Below are 25,310 nucleotides of genomic sequence, written 5' to 3'. Positions count from 1 at the left end.
CTCCTCCCGGGGGGATTCCGGGCTCCGGGTGAACCCTTGCCAGACACTGACTCCGCCTCCCGGTCTGCCATAAGGACCTCTCCTTGCAGCCCGGCCCAAGGGTCCACTATTCTTCTACTCCAGTATCTCAACTGTAACAGTAGAGCCCATGATGCAGGGTTCCAGAAAGAACGCTAGTCCATAGCTCCCAGCCTCAGGATCAATGCTGCAATGATCAGACTAGGAGCAGTGGGAAGGTCTAGAAGGAAAAAAAAAAGAAAGGAGAACACACTGGCCAAAGAAAATTACTTTTAAAGTAAGACTTGGGAAGCTTATTTTGAAAATAATTACAGCTTATTTGCTACATTGTTTTCTTTTTTTACCAATAGAAGGTTGACTTACCAACAAGAATTTTCCATGCTGGAAGTTCTGAAAAATCTCGCTCTACTAGATATTTGAGAACATCTATGTGAAAGTACAGAATTGATAAATGAACAATGTTGTTTCCTAAGCTATCTGTTTTCTTCCAGTCCGCACCAAGAGATAGCAAATACACAAGAGTATCTAATGATCCAGATGTGGCTGAGAGTAAGAGGGGAGTGGACTGATACCTATAGGAAAGACAAATGTAGTATAATAAAAAGTAAAGCAGTAAAATAAAATGGCATAATCACATAGAGAGCATCATTGAAGAAATAACACTTTATAAAAGTATAAAATTAACTGATGCAAACAATGCCTCTTAGACTGTTTTGATGCAGTACTTGGTCACCACAGAAGTCACTTGGGGACCTAACTGGATTTGTTTTCTTGATAAAGAACTCAGTAATTGCTTCTCATTTCCCCTTTATAAAAGACTATCGAATTGTGATGATACAGCTGCAAAAAATGCTGAATGGAACAGATAGGACCAGAACACTGGCAATCCCTTTTAATTTACTGTCTTATTTTATTTATTTATTTATAATTTTTATATACCGACATTCTTACATTAAAATGCAAATCATACCGGTTTACATAAAACAGAAAAAGCAGGAAAAAATATTTCCATAGTCAAATACAGAGAACATTTATAATAAAATTGTTAACAAAGGCATAAGGTAGGAACTTGAAAAAAGGTTACTTAACAGAAAACGTAAAAGAAAAAATATTAAATGAAGCACAAAGAGTTGCACGAAGGGGTGCACAAAGGGGAGAGCCCCTTTGTCGCGCCCCTTCGGCACATGACGTGCGGCACCTGATGGTGAGGCGCCTTTCAAACGCCGCCGGAGCTCACAGTGACGTCGGGGGAGGGGCATGGTCACACATCGCAGTCACCCATTTCCCCTCACCTCCTGATGATAGTTCCATTTCTTTTTTATTATTTAAGATGGTGTTCACTTCTTGCGGGGGCCCAGGATGGAGGGTGGCCTCCCCGCTCGCTGGCGCCTGATGGTGAGGCGCTTTTCAACCGCCGCCGGAGCTCACAGTGACGTCGGGGGAGGGGCGTGGTCACACATCGCAGTCACCCATTTCCCCTCACCTCCTGATGATAGTTCCATCTTCTTAGGCCTGGATTCATCATTCTTCACAGAATGATGAATCCTGCGAAAATGGGGGGCAGGGGGGGGGGGGCGGGCCTGCGAAAGCCCGCAGCCTTCGCACCACGGTGGTGCGATTTTGGCGGCTGCAGAGTGCAGAGTGCCAGCTGCCGGCTTTCGCACCGAATAGCGCCACCGTGAAAGATGGTGCTATTTGGTGCGCTACTGCCGATGATAACGTTAGTAAAACTATCGCTGGCAGCAAAGTCACCGCCAACTCGCCCCCTCCCCGCCACGACTCCGCCACTCCCCGCCCCAATCTAATTTGCATGCTATCGCACGTGAAAAGGGCCTTTAAGCGTGCGATAGAGGCTTATCGCACGCAATACAGCCATATCGCTTGCGATAAGCCTTTGAAAAATACCCCCCTTATAGTTGTTAATACAATTAAAAAAAAATACCATGAATTAACCCAATCTTATTTTCATCTTGGTGCCTATCCAATTAGGAAGGCTTTTTTGGTTTACTTTACATAAACATATGATATCATCTTTGAATAGTATATTATCTAGGTAAAAATATGCTATCTAGGTAAAAATATGTACTCTTAGGGGTAGATTTTCAAACGCTTCCCGGCGCGCACACATGAATGCACCAATTTTATAACATGTGTGTGCCAGCACACACGTTATAAAATCCGTGGGCCACGCACACATGCGCACCAGATTTTATAATCCACGCGAATATGTGCGGGTGGCACATGTAAGGGGAGGGACTTTCGCAATTTCCATGTGGTGATACATTCGGGCCTTCCCCGGTTCCTTAACCCCTACCTAAATTGCCTCCCTCTTCCCCTCTTCCCCTCTCCTCCCACCCACTAAACCCTAACTTTTTGGGTTTTTTTCTTTGTTTTACAACTTACTTCAGCTCCTGAACTGAAGTAAGTTGTGCGCGTCGGCTGGCTGCCAGCAAGCAAGTCTTCGGGACAGTGATCAGTGGTGCTGTCCTGGCCCATCCCTTCGAAGAGGTCCGGCACTTATGCACGTACCGGAGTTTATGCGCATTGCCGGGCCCTATTGAAAATTTGCCCGGTGCGCACAAGGCCCGGCCGCATGCGTAAATCCCGGGGTTTATGAGCGCAGGCCTTTTAAAATGTACCCGTTAGGGAGTAATTTTCAAAAAGATTTATATGTGTAAATATAACTACTATTGTACCAATTTTCAAAAGCATTTACGCAGGTAAAGTGCACTTATAAGGGTAAATCCTATGGACAATTCAATGGCATATATTGTAGCAATTTTTTACACCTACATGGGTAAAGTGCATTTACATGTTGAAAGGTGAAGAAAGCAGAAAGATGCAGATACATTTATGTATTAGAGACAATATGGACCTCTCACTAGTACACATTATGCAAGCAGTTCACATTACATTGTTTTATTGCATGCACATATTTGTTATGTTTCCACTGAACGCATACATGTTTACACAGTATTGTTTTCAACTCTTTTTTAATTTTTACACCAGTCATAAAAGACAGTGATACAGAATATTAACAACAGTAAACAGGAGATCCCATCTCCCCCCCCCGACTTACATATCCCTCTATAAAGAAACTTCTAAAGTTACCCCATACACACTTGTGCATTTAAATCAGTGGAGAACACCATAAAGTATACATTATATTATAAATCCTCAGATTCTAGCTTGCAAATCCATTTACCTATAAATCCCCAGATTCACAAATCCACGGACTTATGTGGGTAGTTCTGGCTAGGAATTAAATACAAAACTTCTTGCTTGAGGGGATAATGACATCAAATACTTGTGCCAAATTTCCAATTTAAGATATGTCATTGCTGGAGAAACTTTGCCATCAGAATCTCTAAAATTAAGAGTTTGTGCAATCTTAATTTCCATTGAATGATCACTGGGCAGTTTGCCATAGTCCATGATGACAGACTTGCCTTTATGGCTATTAAGAAAGACTTCCGTAGAAACAATTTTTGTCTATTTTTTAAGCTGGGTTTCAACTCTGCAAAAATGCCAAATAAGTAAACTTGGGAAGACATTGGAATTTTGTAGACTAGCAGGCTCGCCAAATACAATAGTAGTGCTGTCCCGAAAGAAACAATATAAGACAATATTAGGAAACTAGGTCAATACGAACCCTTGTTTACCATAGAAACATAGAAATGACGGCAGAAGAAGACCAAATGGCCCATCCAGTCTGCCCAGCAAGTTTTGCACTTTTTTTTTTCTCATTCTTATCTGTTACTCTTGGCTCTTAGTAACCTTTTGATTCTATTTCCCTTCCACCCCCACCATTAGGGGTAGATTTTCAGACAAGCGCGAACAGCCTACTTTTGTTTGCGCTCCAGGCGCAAACAAAAGTATGCTGGATTTTAGTAGATACGCGCGTAGTCGCGCGTATCGGCTAAATCCTGGATCGGCGCGCGCAAGGCTATCGATTTTGTATAGCCTGCGCGCGCCGAGCCGCGCTGCCTCCCCCCGTTCCCTCCAAGGCCGCTCCGAAATCGGAGCGGCCTCGGAGGGAACTTTCCTTTGCCCTCCCCTCACCTTACCCTCCCTTCCCCTACCTAACCCACCCACCCGGCCCTGTCTACACCCCCCCCTTACCTTTGTCGGGGGATTTACGCCTCCCGGAGGGAGACGTAAATCCCCGCGCGCCAGCGGGCCTGCTGCGCGCCGGGCCGCGACCTGGGGGCGGGTACGGAGGGCGCGGCCACGCCCCCGGGCCGTAGCCACGCCCCGTACCCGCCCCCAAAACGCTGCCGACACGCCCCCGGAACGCCGCGACGACCGGGCCCGCCCCCCGACACGCCCCCCTCCGAGAACCCCGGGACTTACGCGAGTCCCGGGGCTCTGCGCGCGCCGGGAGGCCTATGTAAAATAGGCTTCCCGGCGCGCAGGGCCCTGCTCGCGTAAATCCGCCCGGTTTTGGGCGGATTTACGCGAGCAGGGCTCTGAAAATCCGCCCCTTAATGTAGAGAGCAGTGTTGGAACTGCCTCTAAGTGAAATATCTAGCTTAATTAGTTAGGGGTAGTAACCGCCACAAAAAGCAAGCTATACCCATGCTTATTTGTTTACCCAGACTAAATAATTCAGACCTTGTTGGTTGTTGTCTGTATATAGATCTACTTTTCTTCATTCCCCCTGCCGTTGAAGCAGAGAGTTATGCTGGATATGCATTGAAAGTGAAGTATCTGACTTTCTCCCCTGCCGTAGAAGCAGAGAGTTATGCTGGATATGCATTGAGAGTGAAGTATCTGACTTTCTCCCCTGCCATTGAAGCAGAGAGTTATGCTGAATATGCATTGAAAGTGAAGTATCTGACTTTCTCCCCTGCCATAGAAGCAGAGAGTTATGCAGGATATGCATTGAAAGTGAACTATGAGACTTTCTCCCCTGCCGTAGAAGCAGAGAGTTATGCTGGATATGCATTGAGAGTGAAGTATCTGACTTTCTCCCCTGCCATTGAAGCAGAGAGTTATGCTGAATATGCATTGAAAGTGAAGTATCTGACTTTCTCCCCTGCCATAGAAGCAGAGAGTTATGCAGGATATGCATTGAAAGTGAACTATGAGACTTTCTCCCCTGCCGTTGAAGCAGAGAGCTATGCTGGATATGCGTGATGTATCAGTCATTCTCCCCTGCCATTGAAGCAGAGAGCTATGCTGGATATGCATTGAAAGTGAAATACCAGGCTTATTTGGTTTGGGGTAGTAACCGCCGTAACAAGCCAGCTACTCCCCGCTTTTTTGTGAATGCAAATCTTTTTCCACATTTCCTCTTGCCGTTGAAGCTTAGAGCAATGTTGGAGTCACATTAACCGTGTGTATGTTTATCGAATAAGGGTATTATCTCCAGGCAGTAACCGTCATTCCCGTGAGCCACCCACTCTTCATTCACGTCCTCTAGACTTTATGGATCCACAGTGTTTATCCTACGCCCCTTTGAAGTCCTTCACAGATCTGGTCTTCACCACTTCCTCCGGAACGGCATCCACCACCCTCTCCGTGAAGAAATACTTCCTGACATTGGTTTTGAGTCTTCCTCCCTGGAGCTTCAAATCGTGACCTCTGGTTCTGCTGAGTTTTTTCCGACGGAAAAGGTTTGTCGTTGTCTGGATCATTAAAACCTTTCAAGTATCTGAAAGTCTGTATCATGTCACCTCTGCCCCTCCTTTCCTCCAGGGTGTACATATTTAGATTCTTCAATCTCTCCTCATAAGTCATTCGATGAAGACCATTCACCCTTTTGGTCGCCCTTCTCTGGACCGCCTCCATCTTGTCTCTGTCTCTTCGGAGATATGGTCTCCAAAACTGAACACAGTACTCTAGGTGAGGCCTCACCAAGGACCTTTACAAGGGGATAATCACTTCCCTTTTCCTACTCGATATCCCTCTCTCTATGCAGCCCAGCATTCTTCTGGCTTTAGCTATCGCCTTCTCACATTGTTTCGCTGACTTCAGATTATTAGACACTATCATCCCAAGATCTCTCTCCTGCTCCGTGCACATCAGCCTTTCTCCCCCCATCGAATACAGTTCATTCGGATTTCCACTCCCCATATGCATGACTCTGCACTTCTTGGCATTGAATCTCAGTTGCCATATCTTCGACCACTCTTCCAGCTTCCTTAAATCCCGTCTCATTCCCTCCACTCCTTCCGGCGTGTCCACTCTGTTGCAGATCTTAGTGTCATCCGCAAAAAGACAAACCTTACCTTCTATCCCATCCGTAATGTCGCTCACAAAGATATTGAACAGGACCGGTCCCAACACGGATCCTTGCGGTACACCGCTTAAAACCGCTCTCTCTTCAGAGAGAGTTCCATTTACTATCACACATTGTCTTCTGTCCGTCAACCAGTTTGCAATCCAGGCCACCACCTCGGCACTCATTCCTAAGCTTCTCATTTTATTCACCAGTCTCCTGTGCAGGACTGTATCAAAAGCTTTGCTGAAATCCAAGTAGATGACATCAAGTGCTCTTCCTTGATCCAGTTCCTTGGTTACCCAGTCAAAAAAGTCTATCAGATTTGTCTGACAGGATCTTCCCCTGGTGAATCCATGCTGCCTCTGGTCCATCAATTCTCCCGACTGTAGCTAGTTCACTATTCTCGCTTTCAAAATTGACTCCATTACTTTTCCCATCACTGAAGTGAGGCTAACCGGTCTGTAGTTACAGCCTCTTCTCTGTTCCCACTCTTGTGAAGAGGGACCACCAATGCTCTTCTCCAATCACTCAGCACCACTCCCGTTTCTAGGGATCTATTGAACAGGTCACACAGCGGACCCGCCAGCACATCTCTGAGCTCCCTCAGTATCCTGGGATGAACTTCATCAGGCCCAATGGCTTTGTCCACTTTCAGTTTCTCCAGCTCTTCCCATACATTTTCTACTGTAAATGGAGTTACATCTACTCCACTCCCCTCCAGTTTCTTGTTAACTAGCGACGGTCCTTCTCCAGGGTCCTCTTTAGTGAACACAGAACTGAAGTATTCGTTTAATATTTCTGCCATTTCTTCGTCTCTCTCCACACATTGATCCTTTCCATCTTTCAATTTCGCTATACCACTTTGAACTTTTCTCTTTTCACTGATGTATCTGAAAAATGTTTTGTCACCTCTCTTTACCTCCTTGGCAATCCTCTCTTCCGCTTGACTTTTTGCCATCTTGATTAATTTCTTCGTCTCTCTCAGTTCTACCAGATATTCTTCTTTGTGCTCCTCCCTTTGGGATCTTTTATATTTCTTGAACACTGTTCTTTTAGCCTTTATTTTGTCAGCCACCTCCTTTGAGAACCAGATGGGTTCTCAAAGGAGGTACCAGAGATCAGACATAGTTAAATGGGTTTTGTAAGCCCATGATTGAGGCACATGCCTGCAATTCAAGAATTTATACGGCGTTTCTCTCAATAAAGCAAATGTTGCTTACCTGTAACAGGTGTTCTCACAGGACAGCAGGATGTTAGTCCTCACATATGGGTGACATCACAGGATGGAGCCCTGTACGGAAAACTTTTCTGTCAAAGTTTCTACAAAGCTTTGACTGACACTGGCACACTGAGTGCACTGAGCATGCTCAGCCTGCAATTATCCCTGTGAGCCACAGGTATCTCCCTCAGTCTCGTCTAATAGCTAAAGCGCAAGCGAAACTAAAATAAACGTAAAAACGTATACAGACCCAACTCCGCGGGGTGGTGGGTGGGTTTCGTGAGGACTAACATCCTGCTGTCCTGTGAGAACACCTATTACAGGTAAGCAACATTTGCTTTCTCACAGGACAAGCAGGATGGTAGTCCTCACATATGGGTGAGTACTGAGCTGAGGATGCCCGAGAGAGCAGCAAATGCACCCAAGACGCGCGAAAGGCGCAATGATGGGGGTGGAATTTGGATCGGTGGGCATCCTGAAACCCTTAATGGGTTGGTGGAAGGATGTTGGGCAGTGAAACCGAAAAGAATAAGAGTAGACGGACTGGCCAAACATGGAGCATACTGGCTAGTCGTATCTAAGCAAGAATGGGCTGTAAAGGGGGAGAACTCCAGGCTCCAGCCTGATAAATATGTATATGCAGCAGCGGCCGAGGGGAAGCTATTAAGGCTGGGACGGATGCAACAGAGTGTGGTTACACACAGTGTTGTAGTGAAATGCCTGCTTGTTGGTAGGAAAAAGAGATACAGACCGTCAATTAGGAGGAATAGGTCTGTTTGCCCACTGGAACTCGCAGCTTGACTCTTGCCACAGAAGGAAAGAATTAGGTGGAATTCCTATGGAATGTAGTGCGATCTAGATAGAATGCAAGTGCACTATTGCTGTGCAAGAAGTGGAAAAAGCCCTCTCTCTCTGGTGAGAGAGAGGTGTTGGGAAAAATGGGCAGAGTATATTCTGAGTAAGGTGAGATGCAACGTCTACCTTAAGAAAGATAGGAAGTTGAATACGTAAAAACCATTCGGTCATGGAGGAACGCAGGGTCGGATGAGTATGTAACAAGGTGTGTAACTCACTGACCCTGTTGGCAGAAATGACATTTATGAGGGAAAAAATTTCCCACGTCAAATTGTGAAATGAGAGCAATGGAAAGGCTCGAACGGAGAACGTATGAGACTTATAAGGATAAGATATAGGTTCCATTCCGTGACTAGTGAAAATAGAGGCGGCTTGATCAGTGGATAATCCATGGTAAGCTGACTCAGAAGGGGTTTACCGTTAATCGGGTATCTCCACTCCCAAAAGATACACCAATTGGAACAGCGGTGTAAATATGTGGAGGATGTCTGGGGAGCAGAATCCGAGGGAGCAGGAGAAAAGAGTAGTGTAGAAAAAAGAAAAAGGGTAATACCCTTTTGTATGCGTCATGTGGTAAATCATGCCATTTTGAATGGTAGGATTTATGTGTGGAAGGTTTTGTGACGCTACCGGTACCTGAGAACATCAGAGAGTCTACGATTTGTGACTGAATGGTGAGAAGGCAAATTGGTTACTGGTGTGATAGATTGAGAGGTATGGGAAGCATACTGGTCTCGGCCAGGACGTGGGTCTGAGGAACAGGGAACCCCGTCCCGGTTCAGCATTAGAAGAGTGCTGGCTATGAAAGGCAGCGGAAGAGACACATTTAAGAAGCCCTTGATGGAAGAAAGGTGTCTATGGGAATGCATTGGAAACATGGGTAAGGAGTAGAATCTATGCACCGTATGGTTCGATTCGGACGCAGAGGGCAAGTTCGGTTGACCTCAGCGTTAGAAGATTTTTCCCGCTACACATGTAGTCCGAGACCATTCAAGAGGATGGAAACCTACATGGAGAAGGTCTGCTAGTGCGTTCAGTAAATCTCTTAGATAAGTAGCCTGAGGATGCTTGAAGTGAGCAAGGGCCAAGGCTAGAGCTGCGCAGCTTCCTTGCAGAGCAGCGAAGAGGTTGTGCTTGCTTGTGTGTTGGAAAGCATATTGGGGTACATTTTAAAACACAGCACGTGCGCGAACAAAAGTACGCTGGATTTTATAAGATACGCGCGTAGCCGTGCGTATCTTATAAAATCCGGGGTTGGAGTGCGCAAGGGGGGTGCACATTTGTGCAACTTGCGAGCGCCGAGCCCTGCGCGTGCTGCCCGTTCCCTCCGAGGCCGCTCCGAAATCGGAGCGGCCTCGGAGGGAACTTTCCTTCCACCTCCCCCCACCTTCCCCTACCTAACCCACCCCCCGGCCCTATCTAACCCCCCCCCCCCCCACCTCTATCGCACAAGTTACACCTGCTAGAGGCAGGCATAACTTTGCATGCGCCAGGCCGGCTGCTGTGTGCCATGTTCCGGTCCGGGGGCTGGTCCGGAGGCCGCAGCCATGCCCCGGCACGCCCCTGGGCCAAAACTACGCCCACGACACAGTTCCCAGATGACGCGCCGACCGCGTCATGCCCCCCGACACGCCCACCCCAAGAAAGCCCCGGGACTTACGCGCATCCCGGGCCTTTGTGCGCGCCGGAAGCCTATGCAATATAGGCTCGGTGCGCAGGGCCATTTTAGAAGGGTTACGCGTGTACCTTATGTGCGTAACCCTTTTAAAATCCGGCCCATTGTCCCTATGCTGTCTGTCTGTATGCACATAGATTTGTTGCAGAGGCAGTATTGGAAGGCATAAGGGTATAACTCATGGCTACAAGCTCCAGGAAGTTTATGTGAAACTGCGCCTGGAGCTGAATAGATGCATATTGGGTTGAGAAGATTTTAGGTCAAACTTACAATTCTGAGGAAATGCGAGCATGAGCGGGATCAGACTAGGTTTTGGTTCTAGATCTGCAATATAGATGAGGAACAAAAGCGGTTGAACAGCTTAGACCCAATGATAATGGAATTTCACTGAATCTAACCCATAGCAGTTTTAGATCTATGAGGAAAGTGCATAGTGAAAAAACCCCATAGCCCAACAATGAAGAATTGAGGGGCTGAGGTTATGGAAAAATGCGCGCAGGGACATGTAATAATTTATTAGAATGTCTGCGCGTATGCTGGACAGGAAGGTCATTGTGGTGTCCAGACTGTGTTGTATAAGGTCATTGTCATTGTGGTGTCCAGAAGTGTTGTATAAGGGATTTATGGCAGTGACAGTAATCCCAGTTACTAAATGTATAGTCAGTCATGAAGAAGTGAGAGCTCCTTGCATGGAGTGACTGTGGTTATGCAGCTGTCCATGCAAGGAAAAGCGTGATGTTGCACTCCGCAGAGAAGCAGCATTCAACGATAGTGATTCAATGAATACCCCAGTTGCCGAAGCTGGTGCAACCGGCAGAGCTTGGGATTGTAATATTGTTGACTCACCATGAAGCACATAGAAAGATTAGATGTAATGTACTTACTGCAGTATGGAAGCATGGTAACGAGAGATACCATTTTACCTGTGCCTTCTGAAGAAAGTTGGAATTTCTGAGGTCCAGGATGGGTGGAGAGTAACTACTTTCTGTTGAAAGAAAGAATAGTGTAATTAAAACTCCCCAAGTCCTCCCCCTACCCCCCTCTGCGCTTTGTAGCGTCTGGGGGAGTGTACCGGGAACCTTGGTACAAGGTGGGGTGGCTGCTCTGATATCCGGCCAGTTGGGAGACCAGGAGGTGTCCAACTGGAGGGGCTGATGTAATCTGGATATCATGTAACCTCCTACGGGAGTGTGAGTGGTAAAGTCTTACCCGCATTTCTTTGTGCTGTACAAGGAAACATCGAGACCTGTCGTCAGGCTATGAGGTGGACTTGCACTTGAGGCAGTATTTGCTGGATCTCGTGTTTAGCAGATCAGCAAATGCACCTGGAACTTTGGTTCTGAAGCAGGAACCAGAAGCCAGAGCATTAATCAGTACAGAGCCTCGTTGCTGAAAAAGGGAGGATGCCCTGATGCAATCCCAAAGAAATGATAGAGAGGTTCTCTTGGTATTGTGGCTGACATAGCTGGCATAGCGATATGTGACACTAATATGGTTCTTGGAAGGTACATGACCTAGAACCTTTCGAACCATGTGGCCCGAATTAGAGAACACATCTCAATGGGAATGCCACAGAAGCGGGGTACTTACCATCCGACGTGGATCGCCGAAGGACAAGCCGGTGAAGACTGCTGGCTCCGTGGATTCCAGGAGTCATCGAGGGAGTAGACGCCCGTCTCAACTCTGATGCCTGGTATGGTGGCGCAGGTATAGAGGAGACAGGCTGAGGGTGGCTGGCGCAACCACTGTAGTATTTTGTGGAGGGCCACAATCCCCCACCGAGGTCAGTGGGGCACACCTCGGGAATAGGGGAGCCGATTAACGAGCTCGTGAACCCGGCCCTCGTTGCAGCGGCTCGATGTCTCGTGACGCCAGTGAGGAATTCTTCGGAACTTGTTCCGGTGTTTCTGGAGCACCAAGCACTGCCAAAACTGTGTGGAACAGTGCCGATGGCAGTGGTGATGTTGCTCGGCCCGAGCATTGTCCAACATCGAGAAGGATAGCACCGATGTGCTGGATGGCGTCGGTGGCGGACGGTCACCATGTCGGTGATGATGCATGCCACGGTGCTCGGCCCGGTCTTTCCCCAGCGCCGAGATGGATGCCCTCGCTGTCTTGGATGGCAACTGATGACGGACTGTCAGCATGCCTGCACTGCTCCTGGCACTATGTAGTGTCATAGGCTAATAAGGGGCTTTAATAAGAACCCAAAGCATGGAGCACTGTGTTTAGGCAAGAGCATTATGTGGCGGTGCTATGTCAGTATTGACGGTGTCGATGGCAGCCGAAGCGACCTCGAGGGTATCGTCACAAATATATATGAAAAAACATCGATGACTCGGCCAGGGCAATAATGACAGTGATGGAGCACTGACGGCATCGGCGTAGGTATCTATGGGAACGATGTGGCATCGAATAATCGAAAAACCAACGTTGGTATCAGAAAAATGATACTGGCATCGACAGAGTCGATGACCATATCGATAGGAACGTCGAAGACACCGATGGAAACGACGTGGGCATCGAGGGCATCGATGTATGGAGGCGGGTGCCGACGGCATCGGTGGCATGGCCACTGGCATCGATGGTATGGCCACGGACGTCGACGGTATCGATTGGATCAACTCGGGCACCAATGGCATCCATGGCATCCATGCCATGGACATGGGCATCGATGGCACGACATGGGCACCGATGGAATCGATGTTGGTATGGGATTCCATTGATGGAACTGACATTGGCATCGATGGAATCCACTTTGGCATTGATGCCACCCATGGAATTGGCATTGGCATCGATGCCCATCGATGGAATCAATCTGGGCATCGATTTCCATCGATGGAAATGACCTGGGTATCGATGTCCATCGATGGAATCGACCTGGCATCGATGGCCATTAATGGAATCAACCCTAGCATCGATGCCCATCGATGGAATAGACCTGGCATCGATGCCCATCGATGGAACGGACCTGGGCATCGATGGCATCCATAAAATAAAGGATAGCATTGATGGAAATGATCCTGGCATCAAGGGAAGTGCCCTGGGCTACGGTGGCATCGACCCGAGCATGGATGGCAGCGACGAGACAAGGTGTACGTCGAGGGCATCCATCTGGGCACTGATGGCACCGATGAAACTCAAGGAAAAATCAGTGCCATGGATGAAAAAACATGGATGGCACTGATAGAAATGAATCAGGGACGATGGCATCAGAGTACAGCGGGGGGGAGGGGTACCGATGGCATCTGAGAGTCCAGGACGGTCTGAAGGGGGTACCAATGGTAGCGATGGGGGCATCGACTGTGCGAGGGTACCGAGGAAATCGAAGGACCTGAATCAACAGGGGCCCTGGCGGCAACAGAAACCGTGGAAGTCCCTGTCCCACTAGCGCTAATAACCAGGCAGTGTCATAGAAGGACACTCGCAGGCTATGTGTGGCTGACAACATAGGGAGAGAGAGGCCACAGTCGGTTGGCAGGCCAAGGAGGTGACAGGAACCGACTGAAAAAACAGGGCATAGTACTCACCGAGCATCGAATAAACGTACGCGAAGGGAGACCTGTGCAGGGAAAAGCAAGCTTGCTTACCGTAAACGGTGTTTCCGTAGATAGCAGGATGAATTAGCCATGCTGTCATGGGATCTGTCAATCAGGTCCGGGAGGCGGAGCTTTACCAAGCAGAGATTTAGATTTTAGCTCTCTGCAGCTGCACGTGTGTTCCCGCGCAGGAAAGTAACAGATTCTCCTCAGTCTGTGATTAAGCTGTAGTATAGTCGAAAAGACGGTGACTGCCAGGGAGGAGGGTGGGTCAGCATGGCTAATTCATCCTGCTATCTACGGAAACACTGTTTACGGTAAGAAAACTTGCTTTTTTCCGTTGATAGCAGGGCTGAATTAGCCATGCTGTCATGGGAGTCCCAAGCTCCTGATCACATTGTTTATGCTACATATGTTTGTACATGATCATGAACAGTGTGGCAGTCATCGTGTACAAGAGGATAGAGTTTGGAAGATTGCATGCCCTATCTTCGCATCAGTGGCTGCTTGTTGATCAAAGCAGTAGTGCGATGTGAAGGTATGGAGCGATGACCATGTAGCTGCCTTACAAATGTCTATGGGTTGTACATGTTTATGGTGTGCCAAGGAGGCCGGCATTGCTCTAACTTGGTGAGCTTTGGGAACAGAATGTAGCTGTAGCTTCTGTTTGTCGTAGCAGAACTTGATGCACTGTGCTATCCAGCTGGAGATGGTGCGTTTAGCCACCGGTAGTCCAGGCACCTTCAGGTCGAAAGAGACAAAGAGTTGAGAAACATGGGAGTCCGAGTTTGTTCTTTCTTTGTAGTATGCTAAAGCTCTTTTGCAATCTAGTGTATGCAGTAATCTTTCCCTGTCATTTGCATGAGGTTTAGGGAAAAAGATGAGTAGTACTATGGTCTGATTGAGATGGAATTGAGAAACCACTTTTGGTAGGAAGGACGGGTGAGTTCAGAGAACCACCTTTTGGTGATGAAACTGTAAATACGGAGAATAATGGACCAAGGCCTGTAATTCACTGACTCGTCATGCTGATGTTACTGCAACCAGTAACACTACCTTCCATGTGATGTATTTAATATGTGCTGAGTCCATGGGCTCAAACGGGGGAAGCATATGTTGAGATTCCACGGAACTGGAGGTTTGGAGATCGGAGGATGAAGGTGATTTAACCCCTTGATGAAAAGAGATAGTAAGGGGTGATTGGAAATAGGAATATTGTTAAGTGGTCTGTGATATGCCGCTATGGCACTGAGATGAACCCTAATGGATGATGTTGCAAGACCAGCTGTGTACAGTGTATGTAGATAATCCATGAGTAACTCAGGTGAACAGTTTAATGGTGGTACACCGTTAGAAGTGCACCAGATAGAGTATCATTTCCATTTATAGCTATAGTGTTTCCTTGTTGAGAGTTTCCTGGATTCTAACAAAATGGTCTGTGCCGAAGTGGAAACTCCCTGCTCTGTTAAAAGGAGCCTCTCAATCTCCATGCTGTCAAATGGAGAGATGAGTGTAGCAGGTGTAGAAGCGTCCCTTGATCTTGGAAGATCTGGGCGATTCAGTAACCGAATTGGGTCCGTGATGGACAGTTGGAGAAGGAAACTGTACCACGGTTGCCTTGGCCAGGCTGGAGCTACAAGTATCAGTTGAGCCTTGTCTGCTATGCACTTTTGAATTGTCCTTGTTATGAGTGGTATGGGACGAAAGGCATACAGGAGGCCTGTCGTCCATGGAATGAGTAAGGCATCCTGGGCGATTCTGAACTGACTTGGTTTTATTGAGCAGAATTTGGGAACTTGAGCATTGATCTCTGTTGCAAAGAGATCTATTGCAGGCGTCCCCCACTGAATGAAGATGTCTTGGGCTACCTCCAAATTGAGTGTCCATTTGTGAGGATGAAAGATGCGACTTAGCCTGTCCACTCTTATATTTGCTACTCCTGGTAGGTAAGTTGCTTGCAGATGTATGCAATGTTGGTGAGCATGTTTGAAGATTGTCAGGGTCTCCTTGCAAAGGGACCATGAACCGGACCCTCCTTGTTTGTTGCTATAAAACATTGCCACTTGATTGTCTGTGTAGATCATGACCCTGCGGCCCTTTAAGTGATCTTGAAACACTTGTAACGCATTTCGAATTGCTCTGAGCTCCAATAAATTTATCTGCAGGGTCTGCTCAGAGATTGTCCATAAACCTTGGGCTTCGTAAATCTCGAGATGTGCTCCCAATCCCTTGCGAAACACATCTGTGGTTAAGACTGCGTTATGAGGAGGAAGACTGAATAATGCTCCTTTGGACAGGGTGGAGTCTAGGAGCCACCATGTTGTTTCCATTGGCGTTTTAGCCCCCATTGCAGACGTCTCATGTGTTGCCTGGTGTTGGGAACCGTGAAAATAGCTACTGCCATGTGGCCGAGGACTACCAAAATTTGTCTCACCGACGGCCTTTGAGTGTTGTTCAACGAGTAGAGAAGTTGATGTAGTTGTGTTATTCTTTCTGTTGGGAGATATGCCCAGTTGCGAACAGTGTCTAGGCCTGCTCCTATAAACTGTAGTCTTTGCGTTGGTTGGAGATGTGATTTCTGAAAATTGATCACTAGCCCCAATTCCTGTAAGTACTGTATCACCCGTCGGAGGTGATCAAGTAAGATATCCGGGGTCGAGGCTACTATTAGCCAATCGTCCAGATATGGAAAGATGGTCATACCCTGTTGTCTGAGATGAGCCACCACCACAACCATGCATTTGGTGAAAACCCTGGGTGCAGTCAATAGTCCAAAGGGAAGAACCTTTAACTGGTAGTGTTGATGGCCATAGCGAAAGCATAGGTAATGCCAAGAGGATGGATGGATTGGAATATGTGTTTAAGCATCCTTCAGATCGATGGAACACATCCAGTTGTTGGGTTGAATCAGAGGTAGGATCGATTTCAACGATACCATCTTGAATTTCTCTTTGGTCAGGAATTTGTTCAATTCCCATAGATCCAATATGGGGCGAAGGCCACCCGACTTTTTGGGTATGAGGAAGTATGGGGAATAAAACCCTGTCTGTCGGGTCTTCGGGAAAATCTGTTGAATGGCCTGCTGTTTGCGAAGCAAAGCAATCTCCTCCCCCAGTTGTGGTTGGAAGCTTTGACTTTTTAGAGTGGGAAGGTGGGGTAGTATGGGTTTTGTAGTAAATTGGAGTTGGTAGCCATGTCGTACTATCTCTAAAACCCATTGATCAATTGTTATTCTCTCCCAGGCTGCCAGGCAAGAATGAATTCTGCTCTGTGGTGCTTGATGTAGAGGTGGTGGCTAGGTTATTAAAAAGATGGCGTTGATTTTACTGCAGCAGCCGGTTGTTGTGTCTGCTGTCTTTGGTTACGTGGTTTACCCCTACGTTGAGTTGGGTTGTGTTGTTGCGGCGGCGGACGCTGGTAAGATGGATACGTCTGTGTACGAAAGGACTGATAAGACCTGTAAGGCCTACGGGCACAGGATTGTCTAAGAGTAGATCCCACATAATGACGCGTGGTCGAGTAGTGAGGTTGTGATGTTAAGGATTGGACTGCTAGAGCTTCTTCTTTTAATTTGCCGACTGAGTCTTGAAATCGTTCTCCGAACAGGTTGTCTCCTGTACACGGGAGGTTCGTTAGTTTCTCGTGTAAATCTTCTCGTATCGTACTAGAATGTAACCATGCCATCCTATGGGCTGCGATGGCTGCTGCTGACGCCCTAGAAGATGTTTCAAATTCCTTATATATTGACCGCAGAAGGTGTCGAGAACACTTTCCATGTCATGAAGAGGCGGTGGTATCTGATCCACCGTCGAGGAAAGCATACCTTTTGTGGCTTGTATGCATTCATATAGGTATTGTACCATGTAGAATTGATGGTGCATAATGCGGGCATTCAACATTGAGTTGTGGAACATCTTTCTTCCAAACTCATCTAAATATCGGTTGTCTTTGCCTGGTGGATATGAGGTATGCGACTTTGCTTTTTTGAATCTTTGCATTGCAGACTCTACTACAATTGAAGCATGTGGTAGTTGTGGCATAGAGTAAGGCGATGTTTTCCGCATACGAAATTTTATATCTGTCTTTTTTGAAACCGCTGACAGAGAGTAAGGTGTTTCCCAAGATTTCTGTAAGACGGTATGTAACAATTCCTATGGTGGAAGAGATGTTGGTTCTCCCAGAGCATCGAAAATCTTTAGGAGACCAAACGTTTCTGATCTAGGGTCTGTCTCCTTTTGGACCTCCAGATTTAATGTCGTGCCCAATTTTTCTAAATATTTTGGGTATGTCAGGTCCTCTAGAGGGGAATACGGTTCATGCGGTTGTTCCTGCAGATCTGATGGGAATCTGGTAGATGACGATGGGGATGTTTGCGGAGACAGAGAATCGATAGGTGAATCTTGCTGTTGAATCGGTGAAATTGGTCGTTTTGTTATTGGGGATGCTGGAGGTTCCATCGACAGTTCTCTAGAGGTATGTATACTGTGTTCTGGGGAACTCACAGATAGGTTGTTATACATCTTAAAGGATGATTGAAGAGTTTCATAAAACCCTGCCAACGATTGGGATAATTGAAAAATGCCTCTTTTGTTTGAGGAGGCATTGTTGAACGACCAGATTGTTTTGGTGACTCACATGCTTTAGGTTGCACCGGAGGAATTTGAGGGGAAGCACTTGGCACATTATACTTCTTCCCCATCTTGCCTTCTGTGGTCCTAACAGAATTATCTTAGGTTGTAGATGCAGCAGAGGAAGTGATTTGTATTATGTCTCTACGAGATAAGGTGCTTACACTTCGTGCGTGAGATGACCTAGAAGAAGAAGAGCTCACTTCCCATGTGTCCCTCATTTTCACAGCCTTTTGATGTGAGTGACGTGATTGCCTATGGTGATGGCGTGACGATGATCCTGTGTGGATTCCACTTCTCGACGGTGATCGTCTTACACGTTTTGATTTCACTTCTGTAGAATTGGAATCTGAAGAGGTAGAATGAGGTACATCTGGAGACTGATGTCTTCGTTTTAACCCATGTGGTATTGAATGATATGGGTGTTTGGACTGTTGTAGTCCACTATGCGTCGATTTCTTTGCTGCCATGTGCACCGATGTTTTCTGTAGGCTGTGCGCATACGGCGACTTGTACACATAAGTCTTCGGTGCCATGCGCGCAGATGTTTCCGGCGCCGAGCACGCAGAAGTGTCCGGCGATATGTGCGCAGACGGCTCCGACACTGTACGCGTAGACGTCTTTGGCTCCGTGCACACAGACATAGTTGGCGCCGTGTGCAGATGTTTTTGGTGCCTTGTGCGCGGATGTTTTTGGCGCTGTGTGCGCCGATGTCTTGTGCGCCAATGTCGTTTTGGGTGCAGAAGTTTTATGCGCCGATGGTGATTTGGGTGCAGAAGGTACTTTGGGTGCATAAGTCGTAGGCACCGAAGGTTTAGGCTCCATTGTTTCTTGTGCCGATTGCTAAGGCTCTCTCTGTCCTCTCGGATCCGATGGCCTATGTCGTCCCGGCAAGTCCTTACTTCCAAGTCTGGAGATTGAGGATCCCACGACGACGCTCGTTTTTGCGATGGAGCCTTTGTTGTCGAGGGGCCAGGCGAAGAATAAGCCTCCGATGGCTCCGAAAAACTGAAATGTTCCCATATCCTATAAGCCCGCTGTTTTGGGGCTCTTGGGGACATTCGGGCACAAAATTCAGAATTTTGTAAATTGTGCTCTGGCCCCAGGCATCGGTAACATCGGTCATGGCCATCCGTGACCGACATTACCTTGCCACAGGTACAGGGTTTAAACCCCAACTTTTTTGACATTTCAAGAAAAAATAATAAACAGGAGAAGTCAGCCCCGCGTGCGATCCCGCTCGCGGAAAGAACAGACTGAGGAGAATCTGTTACTTTCCTGCGCGGGAACACACGCGCAGTCGCAGAGAGCTAAAATCTAAATCTCTGCTTGGTAAAGCTCCACCTCCCGGACCTGATTGACAGATCCCATGACAGCATGGCTAATTGAACCCTGCTATCGACGGGAAAAAGTGTTTGTGAAGTAAAGGTTTAAGTATTTCCGTGAGGAAAAAGTTTTAGAATTTCTCACAGAGCTCTACTGCAGAGTGGAAAAAAGAAGCCTGAGGGAGACACCTGTGCCTCACAGGAATAATTGCTGGCTGAGCATGCTCAGTGCACTCAGTGTGCCAGTGTCAGTCAAAGCTTTGTAGAAACTTTGACAGAAACGTTTTCCATACAGGGCTCCATCCTGTGATGTCACCCATATGTGAGGACTACCATCCTGCTTGTCCTGTGAGAAAACATTTTCCTTAATGCCTTTTATATTCTTGAAACATTTCTAAGTACATTTTTAGACTATATTTTTATGTTTCAAATGTTTTAATTTAGTAATTATTTTTACATGTTTCAATTATATTTTTTAATAGATTTCTATTTTACATTCTTTATATCAGATATTTAACAGTGTGTTTTTACTATTACTTTTTAGATACAGTATATTTTTTATTTTTACTATTTACAAACATTTTCTACCATTATCTTTATTATTGTTTCATTACCTGTAGGAAGTCCCATAGGGACTTAATTACAGATATTGTGATCCTGTTACATAGGTATATACTTGTGCATCTTTATTTTCTTTGGTTAATATTATTTTTATTTTTTCAAGTATTTCTATATCTTTATTTTCATGTTTTTCTAGGCCTGCCCAATATGCATGAACAACCTTTATGTATGCGAGTTTACCTGGACTGAGCGGAGGTGTTCCTGGGAGCAGGGTTTGGTCTTCAGAATACTTTTGCATTTTCAAAAGCATGCACGTAAATTTTCCAGAAACATCTGCACACATAGTAACAGGTGCAATTGTGCACTGGTAGTTTTGGTGGGATCATTTTCAAGACCAATATATGTGTGTAGGTTGCTTTGAACATTTGTGTAACTTAAGTTCAGGTTTGCTAGGTTTGCCAAATGGATCCAGATTCGCCCAACAGGGTTGATCCAGTCTAGAGTTTACCCCACTGTATGCAGGGAGTTGTAGTTCTACCTGCCCTGTTACATTTACCAAGAAAATTAAGACTGGAAGCAGAGCAGGGGAGGGTTTTGGATTTATGTGAATAATTTTCCATTTTAACAAGTATGCACATACATTTTTCTAAAATGTTTCTGTGCATATTACAGTTGCAAGTAAATTTGGTAGAATAATTATAGGCATAAGTCCTCTATCAAATTTGGTGTAACTTACCGGCCTAATTGCTGCCTAATATAAGTGTTCTTTAAAAAATTACCCCCACAATGTCTATAGGTTTCTATAATGCTACCTTACAAGTCCTGCAGATTACACAGTCTAACAAAGCCTTGCTGACTTACTCTGCTGTCGTTTCTGTTTCCAACAGAGCAGGATCTTTTCTGTAAAGAATCCTGAAGCAGGGGATGTTATCGTAGAATGCGGCAAAGTGTATAGCCATCCACCCACGTTGGTCAGTGAACAAATAATCTGCCTTCAGAGCTAGAAGGCACGTTAGAACTTCAAGAGAGCCACTCTGACATGCCAAATGTAGAGCTGTAGGTCCCGTAGCTGTGGACAAAATGTTGCATTAGTACCATGAAGTTTCCTACAGATGTTTCCAACAATAGGATGGAACAAAATCCAATCACTGGATTGGCTGAACAGCTCACATGAATCAAGCCAGATTTCTCCTAAAAAAATAAATTAATTTAAAAAGAGGAATGTTTATAACTCTGACATTAATAACCCTAAAAAGGAAAGTCTAGTTAAAACATTTAATATTACTCTAAATTAATAACATTCTTTTCTCCATTCTGCAAAATTTACTGTTACAGAAATGGCCAAATATAGAGCCAACAGAATTTTTTTTCTCATGACATGAAAAAGATATCAGGGCTGATTTGGCATTTGCCCATCAAGATTGGTGCTTATGTAACATTTTTTCACACCTTTGAATTTTGCAGAATCGAGGGCAATGAAAAAAGAAAAAGAGAAGCATTTCAACCTTTATGAGTTCAAACTTAGCAACTGGTGAAAAGTCAGCTTATATAATGTTTGATGACATCACAGTGCAAACCAGGTTACATGGATTCAAAACCATGGATAAAGTTTGGGTTTAAAAACAAAAGGTTTTACTATACAATAACTGAATTTACAAATGCAGTTACCTTACCTAGGGGCTAGGTTTCTTCAAAAGAAGCACTTGAAAACAGCAGATTCGAAAGATGGTTATTCCTCCAGGAGGGCAATTTTCAAAAGTCATTTACCTGTAGGGTTACCAACTTTTCTAAGGACCATGATGGACACTCGAGGACTAGGAGGAGAAGGTGTTCCATCCCTTTCCAATATTAACATAAATTTGTCTATAAATTTGCTTCTGTCTTCTCTTTTCCCTCTGTTCCTTGTCTGTCTCTCTTTCCCCTCCCACTGCCCCCATTTCTCTCCCTACTGTCTCCTGTGCCCTCCTGTGTCTCTTTTCCTGCCTCCTCCAGGCCCTGTGCCCCCTCTCTCTCCTCTTCTTTGTGCCTCCGGTCTCTTTTCATCCTTAGCTCCTGTTCCCCTACTCTCTCTTCCTCCAACATCTCCTGTGCCCTATTGACTCTTTCTCTCTCCTCCATCCTCTGTGTCTCTGTCCCTCCAGGCCCTGTATCCTCCTGTCTCACTCCCTCCTTCGTTCCCTGTGGCCCCTCTTTTCATGTGTTTCCTATAGCTCTCTCATCCAGCCTGTGTACCTCCCTATCTCCCCCCCTCCAGCCTGTGCCTCTCCCCTCCATCTCCCTTTTCCATTCCCTGTACCCTCTTATTTTTCTTTCCCATTCCATCCTTTTTGCCTTCTCTATGCCTCTTTCTTTTCTCTGAGGCATTCCTGAGATGTGCAAGAAGTGCTGTTAGAGCAGCCAGGAGGAGGGAGAGACTGAACTGTATCCTCCATCCCCTCTCCCCACAGCTTCCAGTCACAATTGAGAGATGAGGTGGGGGAAGAGCCACAGAGAGTGCTAAGGAGTGTGTGCTCAGGTGAGATCCCACCTCCACTCTGCACAGCATGGGGAGAGGAGTTAGGTAGGGCAGGGCTGCAGGTCAGCTCTGGTGCTGCTTGCTCTTCCTTAGTCCCCCTTCCCCATCTGTAAATAGGAAGTGGTGCAGGGCTGTAGGGGAAAGAAGCTGCCTGTCAAGGGGCCAGATTTTTAATGTCCAGTCAGTACTTCAGCCAAACTCTGTATAGGTCAACAGAAAACCGGACTGTCCAGCTCAAAACCGGGTAGTTGGCAACCCTATTTACCTGGTGTGGTGAGGAGGAAGCACAAGTGGCAGCTACTACACCATATAAAGCCACCAGGAAGCAGTTACCCAGGGCACAGCCCAAGGTTAGATCCCCTAGAGTAAAGAAAGAAATACAGTGGACTACATTTCCCAGGTTCCATAGCAGCCTCACTATATGGGAGTCTAGGGGAGGAGTCCCTGAAAGTAGGGAGGGTAGGGACTCTACACTCACAAGATCAGAGCTTTCCAAACTTTTCATGTTGGTGACACACTTTTTAGACAAACATAATTTCGGGACACAGTAATTCAGTTTACTAGCAAACCAGAGGTTAAAGGTTAAACGAACTAAATGTATTTCGACAATTTATGTATGTTTCCTTAAATATATACATAATAAAATGTTTCACGACAAACCTATCTTGTGAAAACCTCTCATTTATATTAAAAATATATAATATTCCAAGATTAATGTTATTGTTCTAATTTATGAATAACAATAATAAAACAAAGTTATTGTGTTATTCAATTTACCTCTTTAATGAGATATATGAGCTTGATGGGATGAACACAGATTTTGAATATTTGGTGTTAATAAGAAAGTCCAAAGGGTCTTCTGCGTAATTTTAAAAAGCTGGCCAGTTTCACACTATATAATTATTTGATAGCCTCATTCAACTAATTCTATATGGCTATGAGAGTGAAGACTGGAATTTATAGGAAGGGACAGAATGTCAATATAAATCCTGCACCTCCAGTTCTGTAACTCTGTGCATCCGCTGAAATTCCCCCAAACAATGGAGCTTGGATGTTTCCCTTACAGCTCATCATACTAAAAGATATTTTCAAATTCTGGTGTCACCTCACAGTAACAGCAGCACAAACACCTTCCACTGCCAGGCACATTGTGAACGAAAATAAAACCTCGCAAAAAAGACACTCAAAATCTATACTGCAATCCCATTGTAACATAACAGTAATAACATCAAGGACTCAAACAACAATAACCCTACCTGTGAATAAGCAAGGGTAAATATTGCACTGGGTCCTAGAATACCAATACACCACCTACTGAGGAAACAAAACAAACACGATTGCTATAGATCCCTATGCTAGCAGAATCTCTCATCATGGTCACACACACAGAGCAGAGACAGACCCTCACCAAATACAGAATAAAGGAGCACAAAATTGACAAAAACTGACATGGAAACCCCAAGAAGCCAGACTCTGTGTATTAACAATGGAAAAACAGAACCACCATTCCTCATAAAACAAATAAAATCAAGAAACATAAAGCATCAGTTATAATAGTAAAACCATACTAATTAAAGAATATTTTAAAACTACTGATAAATAGAATTTCTATTAATTAAAATCATATACATTTTTTACAATTTCCCAAATACCAATAAAATATTTAAAAACAGCACATATATCAAATAACACCCAATAATTAAAACTAATAAGGATTTTAAAAAGCCCCTGCTGTCCATACGTGGGAGCTCTTGATTTCCAGTCACCCTGATATTGTCAAGGATTAGGAGGTTATCCTCTCTCTCTCACACATACTCACATGTTCATTCTCTCTCACACATACACTGTCATATACATACATATTCATGCTCTTATACCCACCATAACTTCTCGCTCTCGCAGACACTGACACACTCTCAGGCTCTAAGACACTCTCTCCCCCTCCACACAACCCCCCCCCGCCCCCCACAAACTCTTACTCCCCTGGATTTTCTCACACACTCATGCTCTCACTCTCTCTGGCTCCCTCACATACACACAAACACACACACCCAGGCAAGTTCCCAATCACTCTCACACACTGAAACTGACCCCCAGGCAGGCTCCCATTCATTTTCACATCATTCCCTCACCATCCCCCAGGCATGCACACATTCATTCTCACACAAACAGACCCCCAGGCAGGCACCAATTCATTCTCACACACACAGACCCCCAGACAGGCACCAATTCATTCTCACACACACACACACACACACACACATACACCACACACAAGCAGGCACCTATTCTCACACATACAAACCCCAGGAAGACACCCATACATTCTCATACACAGACACACCCTCAGGCAGGCACCCATGCATTCACACACATACACCCCCAGGCAGACTCCCATTCATTCACATGCACACTAAAGGCAGACCCCCTCTCTTTCTTTTGCCAGCAACCTCAAGAGCCTCTCTCATTCCTCTGCTGCCACTATCACTGTCACTGATGCCGCATGGCTATTTGGGAGGCGATGATTGCTGCTATTGGCACTGAAGCCCATTCTGTTGCCTCCTCTGTGTAGGCCCCGTGGGTTTCCACTTCCTCCATGTTGATCTCGTACATTGTGAGATCCGCATAGAGAAAATGCTACTTTTGCACATTACCAAAAATTACATGTGCCAATCAGTAAAAAGTAATTTTTTTTTTTTACCTTTGCTGTCTGATCTTAGTTTTCTATCGGTTGGTCCCAGGCTTTTTT

General features: G+C 45.8%; 1 protein-coding gene across 1 annotated transcript in view; it reads right to left on the bottom strand.

Annotated features, from left to right (window-relative positions):
* The window catches only part of ANKAR (ankyrin and armadillo repeat containing), a 381,604-nt gene that overhangs the window by 163,372 nt on the left and 192,922 nt on the right, over positions 1-25,310 (bottom strand). The window contains 2 exon segments of the mRNA XM_029605998.1: positions 382-590; positions 20,908-21,115. Coding sequence (XP_029461858.1) covers positions 382-590; positions 20,908-21,115 — 417 coding nt within the window.

This window comes from Rhinatrema bivittatum, chromosome 6, assembly GCF_901001135.1.
Source record: "Rhinatrema bivittatum chromosome 6, aRhiBiv1.1, whole genome shotgun sequence".
NCBI classification, from domain to species: Eukaryota; Metazoa; Chordata; class Amphibia; order Gymnophiona; family Rhinatrematidae; genus Rhinatrema; species Rhinatrema bivittatum.
Note: the sequence above shows the minus strand (reverse complement) of the source record. Positions and strands in the feature narration are given on the sequence as shown.